The sequence below is a fragment of the Hibiscus syriacus genome, unplaced genomic scaffold (assembly GCF_006381635.1).
Source record: "Hibiscus syriacus cultivar Baekdansim isolate YM2019G1 unplaced genomic scaffold, ASM638163v2 tig00000738_pilon, whole genome shotgun sequence".
Lineage (NCBI taxonomy): Eukaryota > Viridiplantae > Streptophyta > Magnoliopsida > Malvales > Malvaceae > Hibiscus > Hibiscus syriacus.
Genome location: NW_024061816.1, coordinates 1,349,537 through 1,372,775, shown reverse-complemented (window position 1 = coordinate 1,372,775; position 23,239 = coordinate 1,349,537). Strand labels below are relative to the sequence as shown.

The 23,239-nt window shown below is 33.5% G+C and overlaps 5 protein-coding genes and 1 pseudogene across 5 annotated transcripts; 2 read left to right on the top strand and 4 right to left on the bottom strand.

Moving 5' to 3' along the window:
• Positions 1–1,592: 1,592 nt before the first annotated feature.
• Positions 1,593–3,555, bottom strand: LOC120213271 (probable aldo-keto reductase 1). Its single transcript, XM_039211442.1, has 7 exons — positions 3,413–3,555; positions 3,146–3,313; positions 2,864–3,067; positions 2,610–2,782; positions 2,396–2,492; positions 2,161–2,314; positions 1,593–1,999 (listed from the first exon to the last, which is right to left on the bottom strand). Exons 1-7 carry the CDS (start codon positions 3,473–3,475, stop codon positions 1,806–1,808), a joined length of 1,053 nt encoding a protein of 350 aa, XP_039067373.1. The 5' UTR covers positions 3,476–3,555; the 3' UTR covers positions 1,593–1,805.
• Positions 3,556–5,764: 2,209 nt separating this feature from the next.
• LOC120213888 lies at positions 5,765–6,172 on the bottom strand. Its single transcript, XM_039211936.1, has one exon. The coding sequence runs from the start codon at positions 6,170–6,172 to the stop codon at positions 5,765–5,767; it is 408 nt and encodes a 135-aa protein (XP_039067867.1).
• A 3,205-nt stretch (positions 6,173–9,377) lies between these two features.
• On the top strand, positions 9,378–12,178 carry LOC120213264 (light-inducible protein CPRF2-like). The gene is made up of 6 exons (XM_039211429.1): positions 9,378–9,794; positions 10,548–10,644; positions 10,792–10,981; positions 11,172–11,247; positions 11,350–11,475; positions 11,557–12,178. The coding sequence occupies exons 1-6, from the start codon at positions 9,465–9,467 to the stop codon at positions 11,881–11,883; spliced, it is 1,146 nt and encodes a 381-aa protein (XP_039067360.1). The 5' UTR covers positions 9,378–9,464; the 3' UTR covers positions 11,884–12,178.
• LOC120213256 (pentatricopeptide repeat-containing protein At3g18970-like) lies at positions 11,988–13,685 on the bottom strand. The gene has a single exon (XM_039211419.1). It carries the CDS (start codon positions 13,657–13,659, stop codon positions 12,244–12,246), a length of 1,416 nt encoding a protein of 471 aa, XP_039067350.1. The 5' UTR covers positions 13,660–13,685; the 3' UTR covers positions 11,988–12,243.
• Positions 13,686–17,850: 4,165 nt separating this feature from the next.
• LOC120213247 (auxin-responsive protein IAA16-like) lies at positions 17,851–20,224 on the top strand. Its single transcript, XM_039211407.1, has 4 exons — positions 17,851–18,262; positions 18,856–19,254; positions 19,866–19,927; positions 20,127–20,224. Exons 1-4 carry the CDS (start codon positions 18,021–18,023, stop codon positions 20,165–20,167), a joined length of 744 nt encoding a protein of 247 aa, XP_039067338.1. The 5' UTR covers positions 17,851–18,020; the 3' UTR covers positions 20,168–20,224.
• A 2,011-nt stretch (positions 20,225–22,235) lies between these two features.
• LOC120212573 lies at positions 22,236–23,056 on the bottom strand (annotated as a pseudogene).
• Positions 23,057–23,239: the final 183 nt, after the last annotated feature.

Sequence of the window (23,239 nt, the reverse complement as noted above, 5' to 3'; positions counted from 1 at the left end):
ATTCCTTTAACAAGACAATAACAATAACAAAAGCATGAAATCATATCAATGTGATCCGCAAAACCGGGAAGCAGCTGCCATTGAGATTGAAAATATAAAGAGTTTGTCCAAGCATGTACCTTTCCAACCAAAATTTTATTAGTTTTGGGTCCATAGATATCTGATGTATCAAAGGATGTGGTTCATCTATCGAAATTGTTCTCGATAATCGATATGCCAACATCTTCAGGAACAGGATCATTTTATGCTCCACTAGGCCCCATACAGCCATACCCCAACTTTGAAACCTACCCAAAAGAAAAATCATGGATCTTAATCCAAAATCTACAGTGCAAATCATCAGTTGAACCAAAAAAGGAGGATCAGTTGTAAAAATGATAAGAATTAAGGGCATATGTGCAACTCAGAAATAATTTTTCCCTCGACTACTATAAGAAGAGAAAAATCTAAATTAAGTCCTTGACTTTCCTGTTTCACACTAGGAATCTCAATACTCTAGTGCTCTTCAGCCATCTTTTGATCTTTTTTTTTTTTTGTTCTTTCTTTTGTTAATGACCGAGGACGACTATTGTAAGTGTTATCAGGCTTATTAAATCCAGAATCTTCATCCTAGTTGTCTTAAACTCTTGATTTTTCAAGTTGTTTCTATAGTAGGTTTAAGTATAGATTAAGGTCATAACTGGTTGAGTTGCCATACCAGAGTCCAGAAAACTAATTTCAGGCACCTTTTGGAAATTGCCTTACTGTCAAAGAAACCACAACACAGACATCTCAAGACATCTCAAGACAGAAAGGTAAACCAGTTACAGTATGAAACAAGGAAAATATATGACTATGGTATTATGCATGTGCGGAAATAATTTTATGATCCTTTGAATTGCAGCAGTACGTAAATAAAAAAAGTAGCTCAGAGTAATTCGATTATGATCAATAGATCAGTTACAGTGATAACCCTACACACAACATCTTTTCATCATAGCTACACAAACATGCACCAGCCGGTAATCGAACCCGGGTCTGTGCCGTGGCAGGATACTATTCTACCACTAGACCACTGGTGCTTCGTTGGAGATGTAATTTAACATGGTGTATATGTCGTTTTCTATATTCGTGTTATCAATGTTGATATAACCCTGGGATTTAGATGAAAGAAAATAGAGTAATTTACATTGCGTAGTTAATATCCGTTTTTACATTGTCCGTAAACCATTAAATTTAATTACCAAGTTTAATTTCAATTATAACGTAAATTAAGAAAAATTTAATTGATTGAATTACAACTTTAAAGATTATATCATGAATAAATTATGTCATCTAAATTGATTCCATTAAATAATTATAATATAAAAACTGATTTATTGTGATTAAACAAAATTTTATGTAATTATTCACCATGGTACTATTCTACAACTAGGCTACCGATGCTTCCTTTACCATATGTTTTGATGAAAATTATATGTTCGATTAATGATTAATTTTCTTACAAAATTAATCATTTATTTCTTCAATTAAAGCAGCTGATCACAAGTAGAAACCTGCTACAATGATACTGCAGGTGGTAGCAGAAACAACAGTGTTCAGCTGATAAACAACCTGTTTGATTATCACTCACAAAAATCATACAACCCTACTTATTCGTTTTTATTTTGGTAATGCAGGTTTCAGCTCTCACGGATCCCTTTATTAAGGTATCCAAAGCTTACTACTACTCGTCGATGCGAACTTCTAGCTATGGTTTCAGTTGTTGGAGAATCCAATCACCCAAAACCTCATATTCTGCTTCAGACTTTGCATTCATGGCTATTTCAAGTTGAAACCTTGCTTCCTTTTGGTGGTGTATTAGCAAACTTCCAGTGCATTTGACTTAAACTCTGTGGCAAAAGATCGCCAGACACCTCATTTATCGGAACAGCGTTGGAGATTTCTTTCAAATCTTCTTCGGTGAGCTTTACTTTCAGTGAATCGATGTTACTATCAAGGTTCTTGATCTTGGTTGTTCCTATAAAACAAAGTGGAAGAACTAGTCAAAACTTTAGTCCTGGTGCTATTATCTAAACAAGGCGACATTTAGTATATATGCAAGTGTTTGGCACAAGATTTTCAGGCCAATTATGCTACTTCTGCAGTGACTTTCAGTTGAAATGTCCGCACGTAACTCACCAGGAATCGGTACTACGTCGTCCCCTTGATGAAGAACCCAAGCAAGTGCTAATTGTGCAGGGGTACATCCATGCTTCTCAGCCAACTTCTCGATTTTTGCATATAAGATCTTGTTTTTGTCTAAGTTTTCTCCTTGAAACCTTGGGAGCATAGACTTCAAAGTAGATGTTGGCAATCAATTTCCCATACAAAGATTAAGGATAGGTTAAAGACATAAACTCATTAGTTTCCATACCAGAAAACTATTTGCAGGCAATGTTTCCACCACTCCTCTGCCGCCAAAGAAACCGCGACCTATAGGACTATATGTAACGATTCCAATTCCAAGTTCCCTGCATGGATGAACACATTTAGATTGGCATTTATCGAACTTAGGAAACGAACAGAACATCGAAACTTAGTAAACTCTGCTTTGACTAAGTCTAAATGGTTCAAATACACAAACAAACCTGCAAAGGGGGACTATTTGTTCCTCGATATCACGAGTCCACAGCGACCACTCTATCTGCACAGCGGTTATCGGATGAACCGCATGTGCTCTCTTTATCGTCTCAGGGCTAGCTTCAGATAATCCTATGTACTTTATTTTCCCCTCTTCCACCAACTTCTTGAGTTCAGACATCTAAAGACATAAAGGCCCGCTATATGAGTATGGAACAAATTGAAGAGCTAATCATATGATGCTTTCAACTGCAGCACTTACTGTATCCTCTATAGGAGTATTGGTGTCAACTCTATGCTGGTAGTAGAGATCAATATAGTCCACATCCAGGCGCTCCAGGCTAGCCTCGATACAGGAACGAACATATTCGGGAGTACCGTTTATTACGACACCGGTTGCATCGAATTTTGCGATACCGAATTTCGTAGCTAACTGTACCTTCTCTCTTGGTAGCTGCTTCAATGCCTGGAAAAAAGGATATTGGTTACACAAGAACCATGATAGAAACATGAAACTACAAAGAAATTGTCCAAGCAAGTTTACCTTTCCAAGCAATATTTCATTAGTTTTGGGTCCATAGAAATCAGATGTATCAAAGAAAGTGACTCCTCGATCGAACGCATGCTTGATAATCGATATGCCGAGATCATCAGCAACAGGATCATTGTAAGCTCCACTGAGCCCCATACAGCCATACCCCAACTTTGAGACCTACACAAAAGAGAAAGAAAATGATTTTACAGATGAACTTAGACAAGCAGATCATGTATCTTAAGCCACAATTCAACAGAAAGACGAACAAAATCAAACCTCAAGTCCCTGAGTTCCCAGTTTCACTCTGGGAATCTGAATCTTCTGCTGCTGCTCGGCCATCTTTTGTTCTTTTTTCTTATTTCTTGTGTTAATGAACTGAGTTTTACTTGTTAGCAGAAGGGTATTATAAATATTAGGAGGCTTTACTTGATGATGACACGACTGTATATGTCATCCCATAGGTAATCCTCTTGACTATTTTTTTCGAGAAAATGTTCAAACTTATGCTTTGAAGAACTTAAAATATTAATAAGGACAAAAATTAGGCCAAAGTGGCGGAATAATCAAGTTATAAGATGGACGCCATTCAGCATTGTCAATAATGGCTGGCTGCTATATTTTACTTTATGTTGCTTCCACTTGGTGTGAATTTTAAAACATACATGGGTATATTTAATATTTTCCCAAATTTTCATAAGATATTGGGATTTTTTTATTACATTACTATTTAAAATGAAAAGTAGAATATATATATATATATATATATTCGTATATGTTCGTCCATTTATGTTCGATCGTTTATGTTCATTCATTTATGTTCGTTCGTTTATATTTGTTCATTTATGTTCGTTCGTTTATGTTCGTTCATTTATATTTAGTCAAATTTCTCTAGACTCATTTAAAATATTAAAACTCAATAAATTTTAATATGATACCCATAAATATTTTAAAATTCAATTAATTTTAAATACAAATAAAAAAAACTCAAAACAATTAAATAAAATATAATCCTAAATTTGTTAGGAAAGAAAAAAAATCTATTTTCATTTATGTTCATTTATTGTTTTCGTTTACGTTAATTTATTCTGTTCGTTTACATCCGTTCGTTTGTGTTCGTTCATTTATGTTCGTTTATCATTTACATGAACGAACACGAACAAGCTACATTCCTTAACGAACGAACATGAACAAGAAATTTTTTGTTTGTTTATATCCGTGTTCGTTCATTTGTTCAATTAAAGTTAAACGAACAAACATGAACATACCCCGTTCGTGTTCGTTCAGTTCGTTTATAGACCTATATATTATACATTCACTTATTGAATGTATTAAATTTTATATAAATAGTCATTAACATTGATACTACATTCAAAACTTTAAGTTCCGCCTCAGCTTTGAAGGAGACTCCAATATTGTCGTCAAGAAGCTTTTTTTCGAGTCATCGGATTTTTCAGAAATCGAGGCGATCATTGTTGAGATTCGAGGTCAAGCAAGGAGTTTGCATGTTTGTTCCTTCTGTTTCATTCTTAGAGATGGTAATCGGGTGGCACACTTTCTGGCGTCAGAGGCTTCGCTTGGAGATGCGGATCAGTTATGGATTGAGAAAGCCCTAGGGGAGCAGAGATGTTAGCCGCGGAGGACCGTCGATGGCTAGACCCCCTTAATCCCTTTCCGAGTTGGTTGTGCTTGGTTAAGGATCGATTTCTTTTCTTCTTTTCTCTTCCTGCGCAGAACTTTCATCGCTTCATCTTCCGTGACTTGTAGGAGAGTGAAAGACCCACCCTTTGTTTGCTCTCTTTGAGAGGACTCTTTTCTTTTTTATTTTTTTATTTTGCTTTAATAACTTATAGTTGGAACCCTTTAGCTTCTTTATTGTTTGTTTTGTTTTTCCAGACTGTTGTGGACCTTTGGTTTTTTCACGTGTTGCTTTATTTTTCTTGTGGAATAAAGTGTCGGCATTTCATGCAACTATCTTCCAATATAAAATTTTCTAATTCCATACTGATTTAGGATCATTTAATGAATTCAAATTGATCTTAATCATTAATTTATATGTATCTAACTATCTTCCAATAATGTAAAATTTAATATTTTTATACCATATAAATAGACACTAAAAGAATATAAAGAAATTCTTCTATTATACTGCAATTTGCAGAGAAATATAATATCTGCAAATTGCCAAATTGCAGCATCATCGAAGAACTTTGTATACTTTTGTCTTTTACAACTGGAGAATACAACCAATCCAATAACCATTTAGAATTGCCACGTTGACAACAGGATGGCCCTGGGCCCCAATTTTTGGAGTGTACTTCTTTTTGGTCCCTAATAATATTAAAAGTGAACAAATTGAACATTGCCCTTAAATTTATGGCTTAGATCTCTCTCTAAATTTCCAACAAATTCAAAATTAAATAAATTATACATCTTCTAATTTTTAAAAATTTAAATTGATAATTTAATTATCAAGACTTACAAAATTCCTTGTGTATTACATCTTTCATATCTGGTTTTCAGCTATAATTTTTTCTTTTGGATGAATTTACTACAAACTACCCTCAGAGGCCACAACACCTTAAAATGCCTATTATTTTGCTTCATCCAAATCATCGCAGTGTAACAATTTCAAACAAGGCGAAGCAAAGTTGATGACAAAGATCTCCCTTTCAACTGTCGATAAGCCCAAAAAAATTCCTCACTCCAATCTAGAGCACCTCTCGACAAATTGCACAGCCTCAACACACCAGCCCGAACAGCTTTAGTGAAACAACAAGTAAAGAACAAGTGATCCCTTGACTCCAACTCATTAGAACAAAACTCACACATCCCATCAATATGCAAACCGAAAGACAAAAGTCGAGCCTTGGTTGGCAGCCTATCTAGAACCGCCATCCAAGCAATCACAGAAAATTTAGGGACATGACCCAAGTGCCAAACGAGTCTATCCCAAGAAACTTTCTCACGATGCACTGTTAACTCATCCCAAATCATACGTAAGGAAGAAAAAGAATCTCCTAGCAAACCATGAATCATACTTGCCCTAACCCGAAGCTGTAAAAGACACCTCCAAGTCTAGTGACAACGCGACGTTTTCACTGTCAAATAAATTTATACTTAATCTCATTAAAAATAAATATAATAGTATAGGTAGAGTATGGGTCGATCCATATGGACTAAGGAAGATGCTGAAACGATTGTTCTTGATCTCTTATCTAGGCGAAAAATGCAAGTAAAGTAAAAAGGGGAGTTTGTTGAGAAATTGAATAAGCAAATAATGATTCAAAGGAAGATAAAGAATTGAAGAAAGTAAAATTAAAAACCAATATGATGAAATTAGCCTATTTTTCCTCCAGTTAAATGTCGGTTTGAGTCCGCAAGGTTCAATCCTTGTAGCTCATTTTCCTCTTTGGTGATTGACTTTCTCAAATCTATTTTAGGAATCACAATCATTGTTTGGATTAACTTCGACTATCGTTGTTAACTCAAAATAGTTTAAAAGTGTTTGGAAAACCCCGACTCGAATTATGTTTTTCTCTATGAAAGTTGAACTCGATCCCAATTTCCCTTGGCGTACCATTCGCTAAGTGTGTTCAAGGGAATTCAAATCAATTGATTCTATAATCTCAACGGTAAACCATAACGTCATCCAAGTCAAAATATATTTTTGAAGTGAAAGCGTTTTGATTTTAAGAAAGACTATCCGCCAATCTAATTTCCAGAAAATTGAGAATTTAACCCAAGAGGGTATGAGGTATTTTTTTATTCTCACGATTCAGAATCGAGTCGTCACTTTATCCTTTGACTATGGAAAACTTAGCTAAGTATGATAAAAATCATACTTAGCATTTTTTAAAAAGAAAACTTATAAAGAAAAATAAAAGAAGTAAACTTTCTAAAACTAAAGGAAAAAAAAAACAAGAGAATTGAAGATTGATTGATCTCAATGATGAATTGAGGCTTACCCTAATGGGGTATTTATAGTCCTCAAAAATCCTAAAAAATACATTTAAAATTAAAAAGATAATTCCTAAAATATAAATAAAATAAATCCTAATTTGAATTCAAAAATGCAGCTCAGTCTTTGGTCTTCACACTACTGCTGACTAGACATTCTAGAAGCTGCTGACTAGATGTCATATCAGCGAAGTCGTGCCCCAAGTCATGCCCACTAATCAGTCATGATTATAGAAAATAAAAAAATTGCACAATTTCATCAGTTTTAGCAACTTTTATGAAATATACTGTCATACATTGAAAATGAATGAAAAATCCAAGTTAAAAACTTAAAATAACTTATCAAGAAGTAATTAATCACAAAATAATGTATAATTTAAACACTAATCATCTAACTACATCCTTGGGAGCATGAAATCTGCCAAAAAGAATTCTTCACAACATACGCATGCACCCAAGCCACCCAAATAGACCCCTCTTTTAACAGCAACTTCTGAATCGAAAGAATACAGCAAGAATGATTCCAAACATTAAGATCCTTGAGGCTCAAACCGCCCTCGGACTTGGGACTACAAATAGACGACCAACTCACCCTTGCCCCCTTCATCGGCATATCATCACCCTTCCCAAAAAAACTGAATTGAGTGTTATACCCTATATTTATCATTAATGTTACACGTTGTAATCCATCACTATTTTAAAATTATTTCAACAATAAATTATATTACATTTTATTAAATTTTATTAATTTATGTTTGATTCTCTAACTATTCATCTTGGTTTTTGTTCATATATAGAGATAGAAATAAGATATGTAAATTTTTTTAAATTTTACAAGCTTTTGGATTGTCTGCGAGTAAAATTTGATAATAAATATTAACAGTAAAAATTAAGTAGATTTTTATGAGAAAAATGAATAAATTATTTTTAAATTCAAAATTCTAATTTTAACCATTAAACTCTGTTAACCTAACAATTTAATAGATATGTAAATTTGAAATATTTGATGTGTTTAAATAGATCTTGAACCATGTAATTACAGTTACCAGTCTTGGAAGATTTTTATACTTTTATAATTTACGACGGAGACAATACAAATTGTTTTTAGTTACAGGTGCAGATTAAATAATTAGAATTTCTTTTCTATTGAATATATTAACTAACTATATTTATTAAGATAACAATTTTTTATGAAATAACAATTCAAAAAATTATCGTTATTAATTTACGAAATGTATAGGAAAAACAAATGTTTTTCTTTTCAAAATCTATAAAAAAAAAAAAAGGGAAAATTTGTACGAACCAACTTACTTCAGTAGTTAAAGAAATGTTATTGTTCCTAGAGATTATGGGTTCGGGTATCAATGGATGTAACAAAATGATTGAGTGTTAATTGTCAAATGATTGAGAATATTTAGAACATATACTAATTTGTAATCACCTTAGCTTAATAAAAAAAGAAAAATTAAATTCTTCTATTAGTACCTACAATATATTTAAATTGTGGATTTAGTGTCTAATTTCTTGAAGTTTTGTAATTTTAATTCATATCTAATTATTAAATTGGCTAATGTACACAAATAGTCCCTGACTATAGTACATTGCTTTCTCCCGACTATTAAAAGTTATAAAATGATCCTACAACTATAGAAAGTTGCTTTTTCAAGTCCCTCAACTATTAAAAATTACAAAATAATCACTAAATTATTCATATGTTACAAACTCACCATTCTCTGTTAAAAAACAATCGTCTGAGCTAGTTAACACATTGATTGTAATACAATAGTCGTTTGAGATTCTGAAATCAGATTTTACTATATCTCAATCAGCAGATTAACGTTAAGCTCAGATTGTCGTCAATTTTCTAACGAAAAATGATAAGTTTGGAGCATATGAATAGTCAAGTGACCATTTTATAACTTTGATATTCGAATGACTCAACAAAGTATTATTCTAGAGTTAGAGGAGCACCTTTTAACTTTTAATGGTCGAGAGATTTAACAAAGCAACGGCCTATGGTTAGGGGACATTTGCGTATTTTACCCTATTAAATTTGATAAGTCAAATCATGTTATTAATCTATGTATTATATGTAAGATGTAAATTTAATTTAATTATTCTAAATTTATATAATTCAATCATATTTGTTTCCGTAACTTATCCGGACAGAAGATAAATTTTGACGAAAAAAAAAAAAAGGAATACCATATCCATTTAGAGAATTTTAATAGGCCCACGTTTCAATATATTAATTAAAAGTAAACAAAAATTCTGACAGAAACTCTGAATGCCAATCTATTTGACGCGAATCTGAATCAGCAGGTGCATAAAACGACCAAAAAACAACCCCCGAACCACCAAACCAATCACAATGGATAGAGTTTTCTCTGTCGAAGACATGTCCGACTACTTCTGGTCTTCATCCGCCGCCGCAGCCGACGACGATAGAGATAACAAACCCGGTTCTAAAATGAACCGCAGTGCTTCCGAGTGGGCTTTTCAGCAGTTCCTTAGAGAAGAAGTTGATAACAAAGGTGGAGATCATAACGAAGAGGAGGCGGCTAAGGAGGAGCTGAAGAACAAAAATGGGTGTTTTGAAAACAATAATAACAGCAACAATGTTTCTGCTGATTTTGAGGATTATCAGGCTGTTCTTAAGAGGAAGCTTAACTTGGCTTGTGCTGCTGTCGCCATGTCAATGGTAAGTCTTTCCCATTCTTCATTTTTACTTTATTTTTTGTATTGTTGGATGATGAGAAAAAGTTTGGATCTCTAATGGTGTTTCTTTTCTTTTGCAAAAGATGTGATTCCTTTTCTGGGTTATGTTTGGTCACTGAGAAAATTAAAAAGGGTGATTTGACATTTTGATTTTGCATTTTGGGTTACTAAATAGCTAGAATTCCTCTCCTTTTTTTAGCATTATTGGAGTCGTTTTCTTTTCTCTTTATTTCATTTATTGTGATTGGTACTGGATTTTCTTTCGTCTCGATTTTGGTTAGAATTTGCCAAATTGGAATAAATTTGCCAATTTGGTTGGACTATATTTTTTTAATGATTTTTTAAGGGTATTTTATTAGAAAAGTGTGTATTTCCTTAAAACTCCTTGTACCACAAAGAGCTGGAGATTAGTCAAGTATGGGCTGTACTTGGCTTGCCTTGTTCCTCATGATACCGTGATACAAGCTATTGACTCTGTAATTAGCTGGAAACTATAAGCATGTTCTAAAACTTGTGTTCATGTATCGGAAGAGTTTTTTCCGATGAACTGAAAGCCGATGCATGCTTGCCACTCTTTTCTCCAACTCAGTCAACCAAGCTCATGGTTATAGTTTTAAATCTTTTGATGCATCTGTTCAATGCATCTTTCATGTTGCTTTGTCATCAGTTTAACATTATGTGAATCCCTTTCGCTCTTTAAACTTTCTACTGAGTATGTTATGCACATTTCAAACAGGCATCTATTGCAAAACACCAAGATTCTGCTTCTAGAGCAGACAGTAGATCACAGGCATCTAATGCTGCACAATTGGGATCCAAAATCGTTTCTAAAGGTAGAAATTCATCTTCGAAGCTTCTTACGAGCAACCGTTCTTCTCTGCTTTCTTATTGGTTTTCGAATTTCATAGCAGCATGTGAATTCGAGTTCTCAAGAGTAATGCAGTCTTATGTGTTGTATTCCTGTTTCACTGAATATATAGGAGTCGGTAACAAGGATGATAATGCTGCAGTTGGAAGTTCTTTTTTGAATGGAGAGAAGAAACTCGGAGCTCAGGTGAGGCCGAGCACAAGTACGGGATCATCGATAGAACAGTCAGAAGACGATGAAGTTGAAGGCGAAAACGGAACAATGGAGAACATGGATCCTGCAGATACAAAACGTGTAAGAAGGTAACCATTGGTTCTTCTTTGAAGTTGCTGATATTTTACTGGGTGATGCATGGCTGAGATGCATTTGGCATAAAAAAATATTTTCATTAAACTTCATGAGAATGTTCTGTTCATTAATAGAACAAATTAATCCTACAATTACTTACTTTGTTGTGTTTTTTTCCTGCCAATTGATCGTATGGTTGTTCAGGATGCTTTCAAATCGAGAGTCTGCTAGGCGTTCTCGAAGAAGAAAGCAGGCTCATTTGACAGAACTCGAGACACAGGTCTTTTGCTTATCCCTGCCCTTTGTTTTGTTTTCTCCGCTTTTTGTCTTGTTTCAATTCCTTCTTCGAGTTATGAATGTCCTAATCCATTACTTGTTGTAGGTTGCTCAACTAAGGGTCGAAAATGCAAACTTATTGAAGCGTTTGAATGACATTAGCCAAAAGTACAATGCAGCAGCTGTTGACAACAGAGTTTTAAAAGCCGATGTTGAAACATTGAGAGCAAAGGTAAGTTAATCATCAGATGTATTCAAGATGTTTTGGAAATCACTTCTTAATACTATGTCCACTGGTAACTTCTTTATATAGGTAAAAATGGCTGAGGAGGCTGTCAAAAGAACAACTGGTTTGAACCATATGTACCTTGCCTCACCCGAGATATCGACAATGGGCGGAAGTCCCTCTGATACATCAACAGATGCTGCTGTCCCAGTGCATGATGGTCCAAAGCATACCCTCTATCATTCAGACAATCCTATCCCCACTCATGACCAGAGAATCAATGATGCACTCGCAGATATTTCTTCAGTTGAAAACATACAATCAAATTCTGGAGGATCTGCTGTAACAGGAAACAAAATCGTACAGGCGGCTTCTTTGCAGCGTGTGGCTAGCTTGGAACATCTGCAAAAGTGAATCCGTGGGGGTGTAATCCCCTGTGGATCCCAGTCAAACGGGAAGCAATAGGAGCAAAGCGCAGAAATAGAGCCTGAAGAGAGTTACTGAAGAATGCCTTGGAATTTGACTAAACTATGCTATTATTTCTGGTTTAACTAGGGGAAACAATGCTATTCTTTAGGTTAATTGTGCAGCAATGGAAACTGCTAGATTAAACCTTTCATTTAATCATGTGATATCTGCTGGAAAGCGACTAATCTATATGGTGGTCGATTCTACCACTGCCATTTCCATAGCATGCTGTGGACTTTTCGATACATCTTGTTAGCCTTTCTTGAAAATATGCTGTGCTATTTTTTTCATTATCGGATTAACTAATCATGGTGATTTGCTGATGGTCTGTATGAAACTACCACCAGGTTTGGTTTCTACCCTCTTCAATTTCATCTTCTTTCTTACCATCTCCACTTGCCGCCACCTTCCACCAGAAGCATAAACATTTGATAAAGCTATATAATCTTCACTAGTAACAGGCACATGAAGAGAACTGTTTGGTGGCTCTAGCCGAAGCAGAATCTTCCCCACTCTCTCAGCCAATGCAAGATCTCCATGAACATTACAGGCACTTAATAAACTCCGCCACAATATGGCATCGGGTTTGATTGGCATCTCTATGATGAAATCGTAGGCTTCGTTTAGATATCCCGCCCTGCCAAGTAGATCAACAATGCAGCCATAATGTTGTATCCGTGGCTTGATACTGAACCTCTTCCTCATATTGCGAAACAAGTGAAGTCCCTCTTCAACTAGCCCAGCATGGCAGCAAGCTTGAAACAAGCTAGTAAAAGTCACTGGATTAGGTTTAATACCAGAATCCTCCATTGCATCCAGAAGCTCCAATGCTTCTTTTCCTCTCCCATGAACAGCCAAGCCAGTTCCCATGGCAGTCCAAGTCAGAACATTTTTCACTGTTATTACCCTAAAAATACATAGAGCAGTATCAATGCACCCACATTTTGCATACATGTCAACAAGACCAGTTCCAATAAAAACATCATTCTCAGGCCTACAGATTGTCTTCACTATAAAACCATGAACACAAGCCCCACTGTACAGCTCTCCTAATTGAGAGCAAGCTGAAAGAACACAAACCATGGTAGTATCAGTAGGATTCTGCCCAGAAACATCATCCAACATGTCTCTAAACAGCACCAAAGCTTCAATGCAACATTTCTTAGCTCTCTCCCTCTGTGAAATATAGCCTTTAATCATCGCATTCCAAGTAACACTGCTTCTCTCAGTCATTTCATCGAACACCTTTCTTGCTGAAAAAATATCCTTATTATTCGCACAGAAATGAATCAGTGTAGTCCTTACCAAAAGATTTGACATGAAACCGGATTTAAAAGCTTTCACATGAACTTGTCTTCCTAACCATAGTGTTGACAACGATTGCGATCTAGCACAAGCTCCAAGCACGAAAATATAAGTGAAATCATCAAAAACTAAGTGCCCTTTTGAAACCCAGTGGGCAAAAGTGAAGATTGAGTCCCTGGGTTTGCTGCATCTTAGCAGAGTGTTGAAAAGGAACAAACTTTGGTCGTGAAAGTGTTGGAATATCGATCGTGCATATTGGGTATTTTGTGGAGAGGGTGAAAAGCAGTAGTTTTCAACTAGTTTGGCAAAAAAGGAGGGATCTTTCAGGCCATTGGTGATTAACTGGGCATGAATTTGTTTAATTTGGTGTGAAGCTATTGGTTTTTTGAGGTTTAAGAGAAGCAGTAAGTTTAACATTGGGAGTAAGTACCTTCTTTAAGGGATTTGAATGACAGATTATTATCATCTTGTTCTTTGGTTTAGAGTTATCACCAAAATAAAATACTACTGATAAATAAAATTAAAACAGATTATGAAAAAAATAATAAAAATGGAAAATTTTTGTTCATTATATCAACACGATTTCCTTAGAAAAATTTATATTTCTTATTAAATATTAATTTTATAATCCCTGATTTTTCATTGGAGATCTTCCACAGTAAAAATATTTTTCAATAATACTAGTACACCATAGTCTCAGAGTATGATAATTTAGTGATGTATCAAGTACCTGATACATCCCTAACATGGGTACAAGATTTTTAAGGGGTACGATTCGTTAGAGAGATTTTTAAGGACATATCAGTGATATTTGATATTCAAGAGCATACCTAAGATTTCGTTTAAGATTTAAATAATAATAAAAAGATATAGATGAATTAGGATGTGATTTTATTTTTTTAATTAGAATGTGAATTAGTATTTAATTTCTCATACAAAAGAATATTCTTCAATCTAAAAAGTTAGTGGAATAACGTTGGTGTCGAAACTTCATTGCTCTAATCTTTGACTTTCAAAATATTAGGACTACATACTTCATCATCTTGTTGTGAAAAAAATTAGAATACTTATTCTTTCATGACTCTTTTTTTCATACACTCTTTTAAAAAGAATAAGTTGAATCCAAGTCATGATGATTTAGTTTACATCCACTCTTACAAGAATTAATGAACATCCTGTATTAAAAAAACATAAAATTTGTAAGCATTTCATGTTAGGTTAAGTTAAAAAAATAATGAATTTAATACATATTATAATAGGGTCAAGAACTTACTCCCATGGTACATCTCCAACCAACATCTTTATCTTCATACGTAGGCACAAATTCTGACCCATTGTATCCTTCCCTTTCTGAATATTTACCAGCTTTGAACTTGAATATGTCTTCCATGGCCTTAAGCAATTCTGGGGTATCCCTTGTAAATTTTTAATATCTATCTTCCTAAGATAAGCAGCTCCATCCATGCTAACTTTGACGTACATTCCACTTGTTTCGGCCTCGGTTTTCTCCGTTCGAAGGCTGTTTTTACGGTAAGATCGGGTCGGTGGCCAACCTACGATTTGAACCCTGCAATGTTAATTATGTAAAAGAAAATGGGATTATTTAATTTTGTACTAGTACAAGGACTAAATTGATCCGTTTAATAGCATAGAATTATTTTGAATCACTCACTATATTGGAGAGACTAAATCAATCACTAATATTAAGACCGACTATAGAATTACTATATCCAATTTATTGATCAACTAATTCAAATCGAATTTTATAGAGATTTATTATGGGAGTGATCCTCCCAATCTAGTTTTCTCCGTACGTAAACACTATGATAAAATAATAATAATAATAATCAAACTAAAATTCAATTTATATATTTTTTTCAATTTAACATAAGGTGGAAAATGCATGGAATATTTATAGGTTTATATACACGTATGTGGACAATGATAGACCGAGGGAACATTTGGAGAGAATCGTTCCTCAAAAATCTCAAATTTTAATATATTTTAGTTTTTTTTTTATTATTAATAATATATTTTTTAATAGTTCTGATTGATTACAATGTAGTATTTGTTTAGAACATTTTTAACCAATTGACAACGCGCATACACTTTACAAACGTAATTGTTTAAACTCATGATCTTGAGAGAATAACAACATTCTTTTTACTACTGAGGTCATTTGATGTGTTCATTAATAATCTATTTTCGTTCTCTCTAAAATTGTATAACTTCGTCATCTCCTAAAATATTTTAAGTTCTTCCTCTAACATAAAATCTCGTGTCGGTGTATCAATACTCTTACTTTATTGTAAGTAAATGAATAGACATCCTAACCATAATTGGAAGAGATGAAAGCAAGTATGCAGGGGTTCAATGCACCTATAATTTCCAATCTCTTTCCCAATAAATACTTGTTAGGGTACGAGGGCGACAATTCACCCGTGAGCATTGCATGGCCACGTTTAGGCCTTAATTGGCAAGATGTGCGTAGGATTCGATGATAGGAACATGATTAGAGAATATATAAACGAATATGTTTATGAAAGTTAAACAAATTGAGCACAAACACATTTAAAAATAGACAAACGAATATAATATTAAAATTTTTAAACAAACATGAATCGAATATTATCTTAAAAATAAACAAACATAAACATTACCTTATTTGTTAAAACTCTACTCATTTACAGCTACTAACCTTTGATTCTATCATATATTTAAGTTCTAAAGTCAAAAAGTGTCTATCGCCTTCCTTGTTATATGTTACTAATATTGACTTTTCTATTTTATTGTTCCCAACAGGACTACATGAGAATGTCTTGGTTAGATAAATAGTCAGCATCTCACCACCTAAACCTAATTGTCGACACCATAATTTCTTCGAAAAATGTTAAATATTCTAATTTATGATGAATGCATTGAATATTATTGACTAAGAAAATAATAGAAAAAAGAGTCCACATAAATAAATGTAAAAAAAATACTGAAAGAGTGAAATTGATTTTTTTATAAAAAGAATAAATTAGAAAGATATAATATTTTCACGGTATTATCGACAAAAAGACCCGTTTGTGGATGAAAATAATTAGTTAACGAATTACTATCACCATAAACAAGAATATTTGTTATCATAAAATGAAACATCAAGGGTTAAAGTGATCAAAAAATAAGAGTCAAAGTAATTATTTAATTAAACGTTAAATATATTTTTAATCTAAAAATGTTGGAGATCAAAATACTCTTAAAAAAAGCTAAAATAATAAATTTCGTGGATATTGGAGTCTAATTTTAGTTATACCTATTATCAAATGGTCACACGTGTGGTGTCTTTGATAGATGTTGACATTGTTTTGGTTATGTGGTTTTAAGGGTGCACACGTGTGAAGCAGAAGGGACGGTGACAGTGGGCTTTGTGGGCCGGACATCCCACACGATTAGCCTTGTAATTACTCATGGTCCCACATGATTAGCCTAAATGAATTTCTTTTAATAGTTTGAGATTATATGGGTGATATATATTTATAATTTTTTATGTATTATATATATATATTATTGACGTGTCTGTTTGAATAACACTCTTTTTAATTAATAAGATCAACTTAGTAAAAGAAAATATTCTTATTCAAAATTTTAAGCTTTATAATTAAGATTGAAATAGTGATACATAATTATAACATGTAGTAAGTAAATAGAATTAGGGGCGGAACTAAAAATTTATTATATCGGGAGTTAAAGTATTTTTTATTTTTCATAAATATAATTTTTTTAATTGAGTGTGGCATGATAAATTTTTATTTATTTATTTTTGAAAAAATATTTTTACTATATTAATTAATAATTAAAAATATAATTGACGGGGCCAAAACTCCCCTTGCCCTCCCCTTGTTCTGCCCATGCATCAGACATTTAATTGATTTTCAATTTTATTTATAAAATTAGAAGTTTTATGGTTAAACTATAAAATATTATTTTTTTTATATTGTGTAATATAATAATTAAGAATGAAAAAAAAATCAATTCAATTCGATAATAATGAACAAAAATTCCTTATTTTTTTACTCAATTAAACTTTTTATGACTATAATTGTATTTTGGATAAGCCCTTTTCATAGCTTAGTCTAGTAGTTGGTGTCTCATTGTATTTTGCATTGGGGAAGTCAAAAGTGCAATTTTCCACATGCAATATATTTAATGCAAGAAAAGGACACTATAGTATGTCAAAAAGGATAAAAAGATCTTTATTTCAACATATTACTTTTTTTATAAATTCTAAATTTAGTTATAATTTTATTTAGAAGAAAATAAATGACTTATAATACCTACTCTCATATATGACCTATATAAAAAAATAAAATAAATATTTTGACAAATATACCTACTCTCATATATGACCTATAATGCAACGATATACAATACATAATACCTTTTCTTAATAATATAAAACTAACGAAAATGTTGATTTTAAATCATGGGTCTTATTTAACATCACTTTCCCGACACATCTTGGACGGTCGAATCAACACTATCTTCCGCTTGGCACAATCTTCACCGTCCATATGCCACAAAAATAACATTCCGAAACCATATATTATCTTTTAGACAAAAACCAAATTTTGGCCTTCTCAACACTTTCATATTATTCCTCCACCAAAACACATCAAGAGAAACAAAGAGAGAGAAAAAGATAACACACACAGAAGAAAGCACAAGGCAAGTAGAGAGACAAGCAAAAGATTGAAGTCGGATCGATTTTGGGTTTTTCACGTATCATTGACATAATGAGTGGCGTTATGGGTTCGAATCGTGACGAGTATAGCACGATTAATTTTGAAGAGACCGAGTTACGTTTAGGGTTGCCCGGAGGCGTTGAAAACGACAACGAAACGGCCAAAAATAATGGGAAAAGAGGCTACTCGGACATGGTTGATTTGAAGCTTAACCTTTCAACAACAACAAAGGAAGCATCGGTTGATGAAGCTGAGAAGATGAAGGAGAAGAACACTGCAAAGCCCTCTGCAAAGTAAGCTACCATTATTATATATTTCCTCTTGCTTCTGGTGATTCAATATGTTCTTGGTTAGTTACTTTTATTTCATAAGAAAATATATGTTCATAACTTTTTTAAATAATTGATAAGACATGTATCTTACTGTAATTGTTCGAACTTAACCTATAGAGAAAACAATATTTTTTTTCACCCACAATTTACAATTTTGAAAGAAGAAAACGTAAAGTGAGCGTGAACAACCATGAGCATATTTTTGGGCGACGAAAAGTTTTAGTCGGTGAAAATTCATTCTGATACTGTTATTGATTGTTGAATGTTAGTTTCAACGTTAAAGAAGATGAGTCTTGAATGAATATTGGCCTTGTAAAGAGGCGTAAGCAGTCTTAAGTGGGATATTTGGTGGCTTTCATAGTTTGTCGGGAAAAAGACGAAAAAAACAAAACAAAACATGTGGAAACTTTTCTTTTTCCCGGCAACCAAACAATAATTCAAAAGTTTAGCTAAGCTACCAAACTTTAGGTAAATGATAATAATAATTTTTCCCAATATTTTTATGTTATTTTCTCGCTAATGATCTTATGGTAAATTTGAATATCTGACTTCAGGACACAAGTAGTCGGATGGCCACCGGTCCGGTCTTTCCGGAAAAACATCATGACGGTTCAGAAGAACAACTCCGGCGAGGGTGAGAAAGCCGGAAGTGGAAGCAGCGGCAGCACGACCGCCAAAGGCGTGCCACCAGCCGCGTTAATTAAGGTCAGCATGGATGGTGCACCATATCTACGCAAGGTAGACTTGAAATTATACAAGAGTTACCAAGAACTATCAGATGCCTTGGGCAAAATGTTCAGCTCCTTCACTATTGGTAACTGTGGAGGATCACAAGGAATGAAAGATTTCATGAACGAAAGCAAATTGATAGATCTCTTGAATGGTTCTGAATATGTTCCTACTTATGAAGATAAAGATGGAGATTGGATGCTTGTAGGTGATGTCCCATGGGAGTAAGTTAATTTCTAACTTCAATTAATATTTTTTTTAAGTTACATAAATGGTCTCCCGATATGACGTTGGTTTGTTGAGTCTTCCAATTATAGAATGTTGCTTTGTTAAGCCCTCGATTATGAAAAGTTACAAAATAATCTCAAACAATAGGACATAGCTTAGTTGAGTCTCTCAACTATTAAAAATTATAAAATAATCAACTGATTATTCAAATGTTCCAAACTCGTCACTTTCTGTTAAAATTTTAGTGGTCTTCTAATTTAGACATTAAGATGTTGACTGAGATATGACAATCTAATCCCATAACAGTTTGAATTGTATAGTCGTTTGAGATTTTGGGATCATATTTTATTATATCTCAAGCAGCAGGTTAACTTCAAGCTCAAACGACTGTCAATCTTATAATGAAAAATAATGAATTTGACTACTTTGTAACTTTAAATAGTCGAGAGATTCAACAAAGTTGAGCCCTATAATCAAAGAATTATGCTGTAACTTTTAATAGTCAATAAATTCAACAAATCAATGCTTTATAGTCAATGTATCATTTATTTACTTTACGTTTTTTTAATTGATTTCATGATACACTCATTTTCTACTATCATTTCAGGATGTTTGTTGATTCATGCAAACGTTTACGAATCATGAAAGGATCTGAAGCAATTGGGCTTGGTTAGTTATTTAATTTTACACAATATCATGATAGTTTGATTTAAATCTATTTAAAGATCGAATCATTTCTTTAATCACTCTGGACTCGATCTGATTATGATCCGATCCATGAATATTACTCTATTTTGAATTGATAAATTTTATATAAATATGCAAAAGTTTATTAGATGATTTGATTAATTTTACATTGGAACTACAGCACCAAGAGCAGTGGAGAAGTACTGCAAGAACAGAAGCTGATGATAGTTTTATGACACAACAATATCAGTTGAGAACCAAGTAAAGCAGAACATCAGACTGGTTATCGAGAAGGATAGAGCAGGGAGTTTGAATGCGTTCATCATCAGCATGAAAAAAGAAGAAGAAACTATTAAGAGACAATAAATCAAACTGTCTATAAGACTTTGTTTTAATTTCTTCTGTCAAGGCATGGCTTGTGTAGTAATTAATAAACCTAAAAATATTATTATTAATGTTTTAAATTAGTTGTCGTGAGCTTTCTTTTATTTTTCTTTTTTAATTCGCTCCTTATTTTGTAATATTTTTGCATGTGGTTTCTTTTCTTTAATGTAATATTATATGAAAAGATTCTTGCAATGTGCATTATTTTATTTAGGATGAATTATATAATGTTTTATTGTAATTAGTTGAGGAGACAAACGAACAAGATCCATGAACAAAGTGATAAGGAAGACAGCAACGCCATGTGCACATGGCTGTAACATTTAAGAATCAATTAGAGGAGATACGTAGAAATTATTGAGAAAAAGACAATGAAAAAGCCATCACAAAAGAAAGTAAAAACATGAGAAGTTGAAGGAGAAATAAATATCTTCTACAAAATTACGATGTATGTACGAATTAAAATTTTGGGTAAAGTACACAAATGGTACCTAACTATAGGATATTACTTTGTTGAGTCCATCGACTATTAAAAGTTACAAAATAATCTCTCGATTATAAGACGTTGTTTTATTGAGTCATCTGACTATTTAAAGTTACAAAGTGGTTACCCAACTATTCATATGACACAAACTCATCATTTTCTGTTAAAAAATTGATGGTCGTCTAAGCTAGACATTAACTTGTTGACTGAGATATGATAAAATCATATTTTTAATGAAGTTGCGTTATTCTTTTTGTTGTTGAACAAAATCCAGCTTCCAGCAGCGATAGTAGCAGAAAGATGTAAGACGATTGAAACAAATTTGGATAAATTTGCATCAGACTAATAACGATCAATCTATAGCAAAAGCAAACCATGATATAGCTTCACAGTTGAAAATACCAACAGCATATCATAGTCCCAATAACAAATCAAAATAGCTTACTGGCATTCAACCCTTTTTTCATACCAGTAGCAGTTCCCCAACATTATCACACCAAACTAGCTAACAACGTACTAAAATGAACAGAGCAACTCGCACCGGTCAATACAGTGTAATAGCCAAACTAGTCATATCAAATAGCTAAATCAGTGAAACACAAACCGACAAACTGTAACAATGGCATCAACGGGAACCAAAGAAAGAAAATAAATCACCTATAAGAGACAGGTCGATTGGACGATAGTCGATGAAGTGCATCTGAAACTAAACAACGGGTGACAAACGAAGAACGACACTCCAAGAAACCAATGTCATTTACACAACGACGAATAACATGAATTGACAAGAGTAATGTCAGTAGTGAACCAGATCTATTCAAAATGATTACTACTCTTGAGCAAAGCAATGATATATACCGACCAAATGTACGAATTAAGGAAAGGAAGAAGTAGAGACTATGATCAAGCCATTAGTGGCTTTCAAGCTTGCAATATTTGTACTACCAGTACACTGTCAAAACATAAATGTGTTGTTGAAATTGTTAACTGATCAAGTGTTCAAGGAATGAAAAAAGTGTAGATATCGATCAAGACATTAACAACTTTTAAAGCTTAAAATCCACAATTGAACAACAAAAAGAAAAGAAGAAAGAAAACTTCAAGAAATTCAAAATCTACCAAGTCACTACCAGTAACCAAGTTTGGATTTCAATGTACAATATCTTTTTCAACTCTTCCTTTTCGATTTATTCCAAATTTGTTATCTTTTGATTCTGATTTCTTATTTGGTTTTCATGGAAATTCAATTTGAATCCGATCATAAATTGTATCTTCATCCACTGGATACGTCTGACACTATGCTCATTTCTCATCAGTTGACTGATATTAAGAATTATAGTATATGAAGTCGATTAATGCAGATCGTCTTCCATGGTATTCTTGTCATGGATCATAGCTTCGATGATAATTTTAACGCACAGATTTGCTACTTTGATAAAATATTTGAAGTACAATTTGGTAAGAAACGAAAACAAACAAAAAGCAGGAACCCAACATTTTTTTTTAGATAATTCATCAAAGGGACAATCCAGACTCTTCATCCTCTTCAAGACTAGAGACGTAGATAAATACAATGCCCAAATTAAACCAAACACTCCAAAAAGGATCCATCCCAGCAGGTTGTTACTTAAACCAAAAGGAAGTCCTGTTCCTTCCGTTGACAGTCTCTCATCCACCAACGCCGTGGCCGGTGCAGCCGCCGTCATCGCCACCGCTGCTGCTACCATCATCGATGCCACCATGCCGGGATCCGTGTTGTGCCCTTTCGAAGATGGCTTCTGCTCTAGGCTGCACCTAACCTTACCCCTTGTAGCCATAACAGGCAATCCTAAACACACAATACCATGCATGACAAGGACAAAATCCAGTTTTAAAGACATAAAATATCCATGCAAGATAGGAACGGATACAAGATTTTACGTTCCAAGCCTCTCGCTCCATCGTTGATTCGAGGCAAAATTTAGACTTGAAAGAACTAGAAACTTACCAAGAACTGGGAATGACAGAACTTTGTTTGAACCTTTCAAAGTTGCCTTAGGCAACACTGCTGCAAAGCTGCAAACTGTTGTGGTGGCCATTTCTTTGAAATCAATTGGATCGAAGGGGAAGACCCAAGGAAATTAAGTGTAGATTTATATTATCTTTACACAAATGTTAATGGAAGCGGCAAATAGTCCCCAGTGGTGAATGTTGTAAGCAACGGTGTAATGGTGGACATAAGGGAACCACACAAAGTGGACGAATAAAAGCTTTGAATTTTATATCCTTAATTTTTAGATGGACCAACCATTTCGCTTCACTTGTCACTCGGATTCAGTGAACAAAACTATTAAATCTTTAATTTTCGAACAACATCAATTATAAGATATTTAAATGAGTATTATAAATTGATTAAAAATCTCTAAAACATATATTATCATTTATAG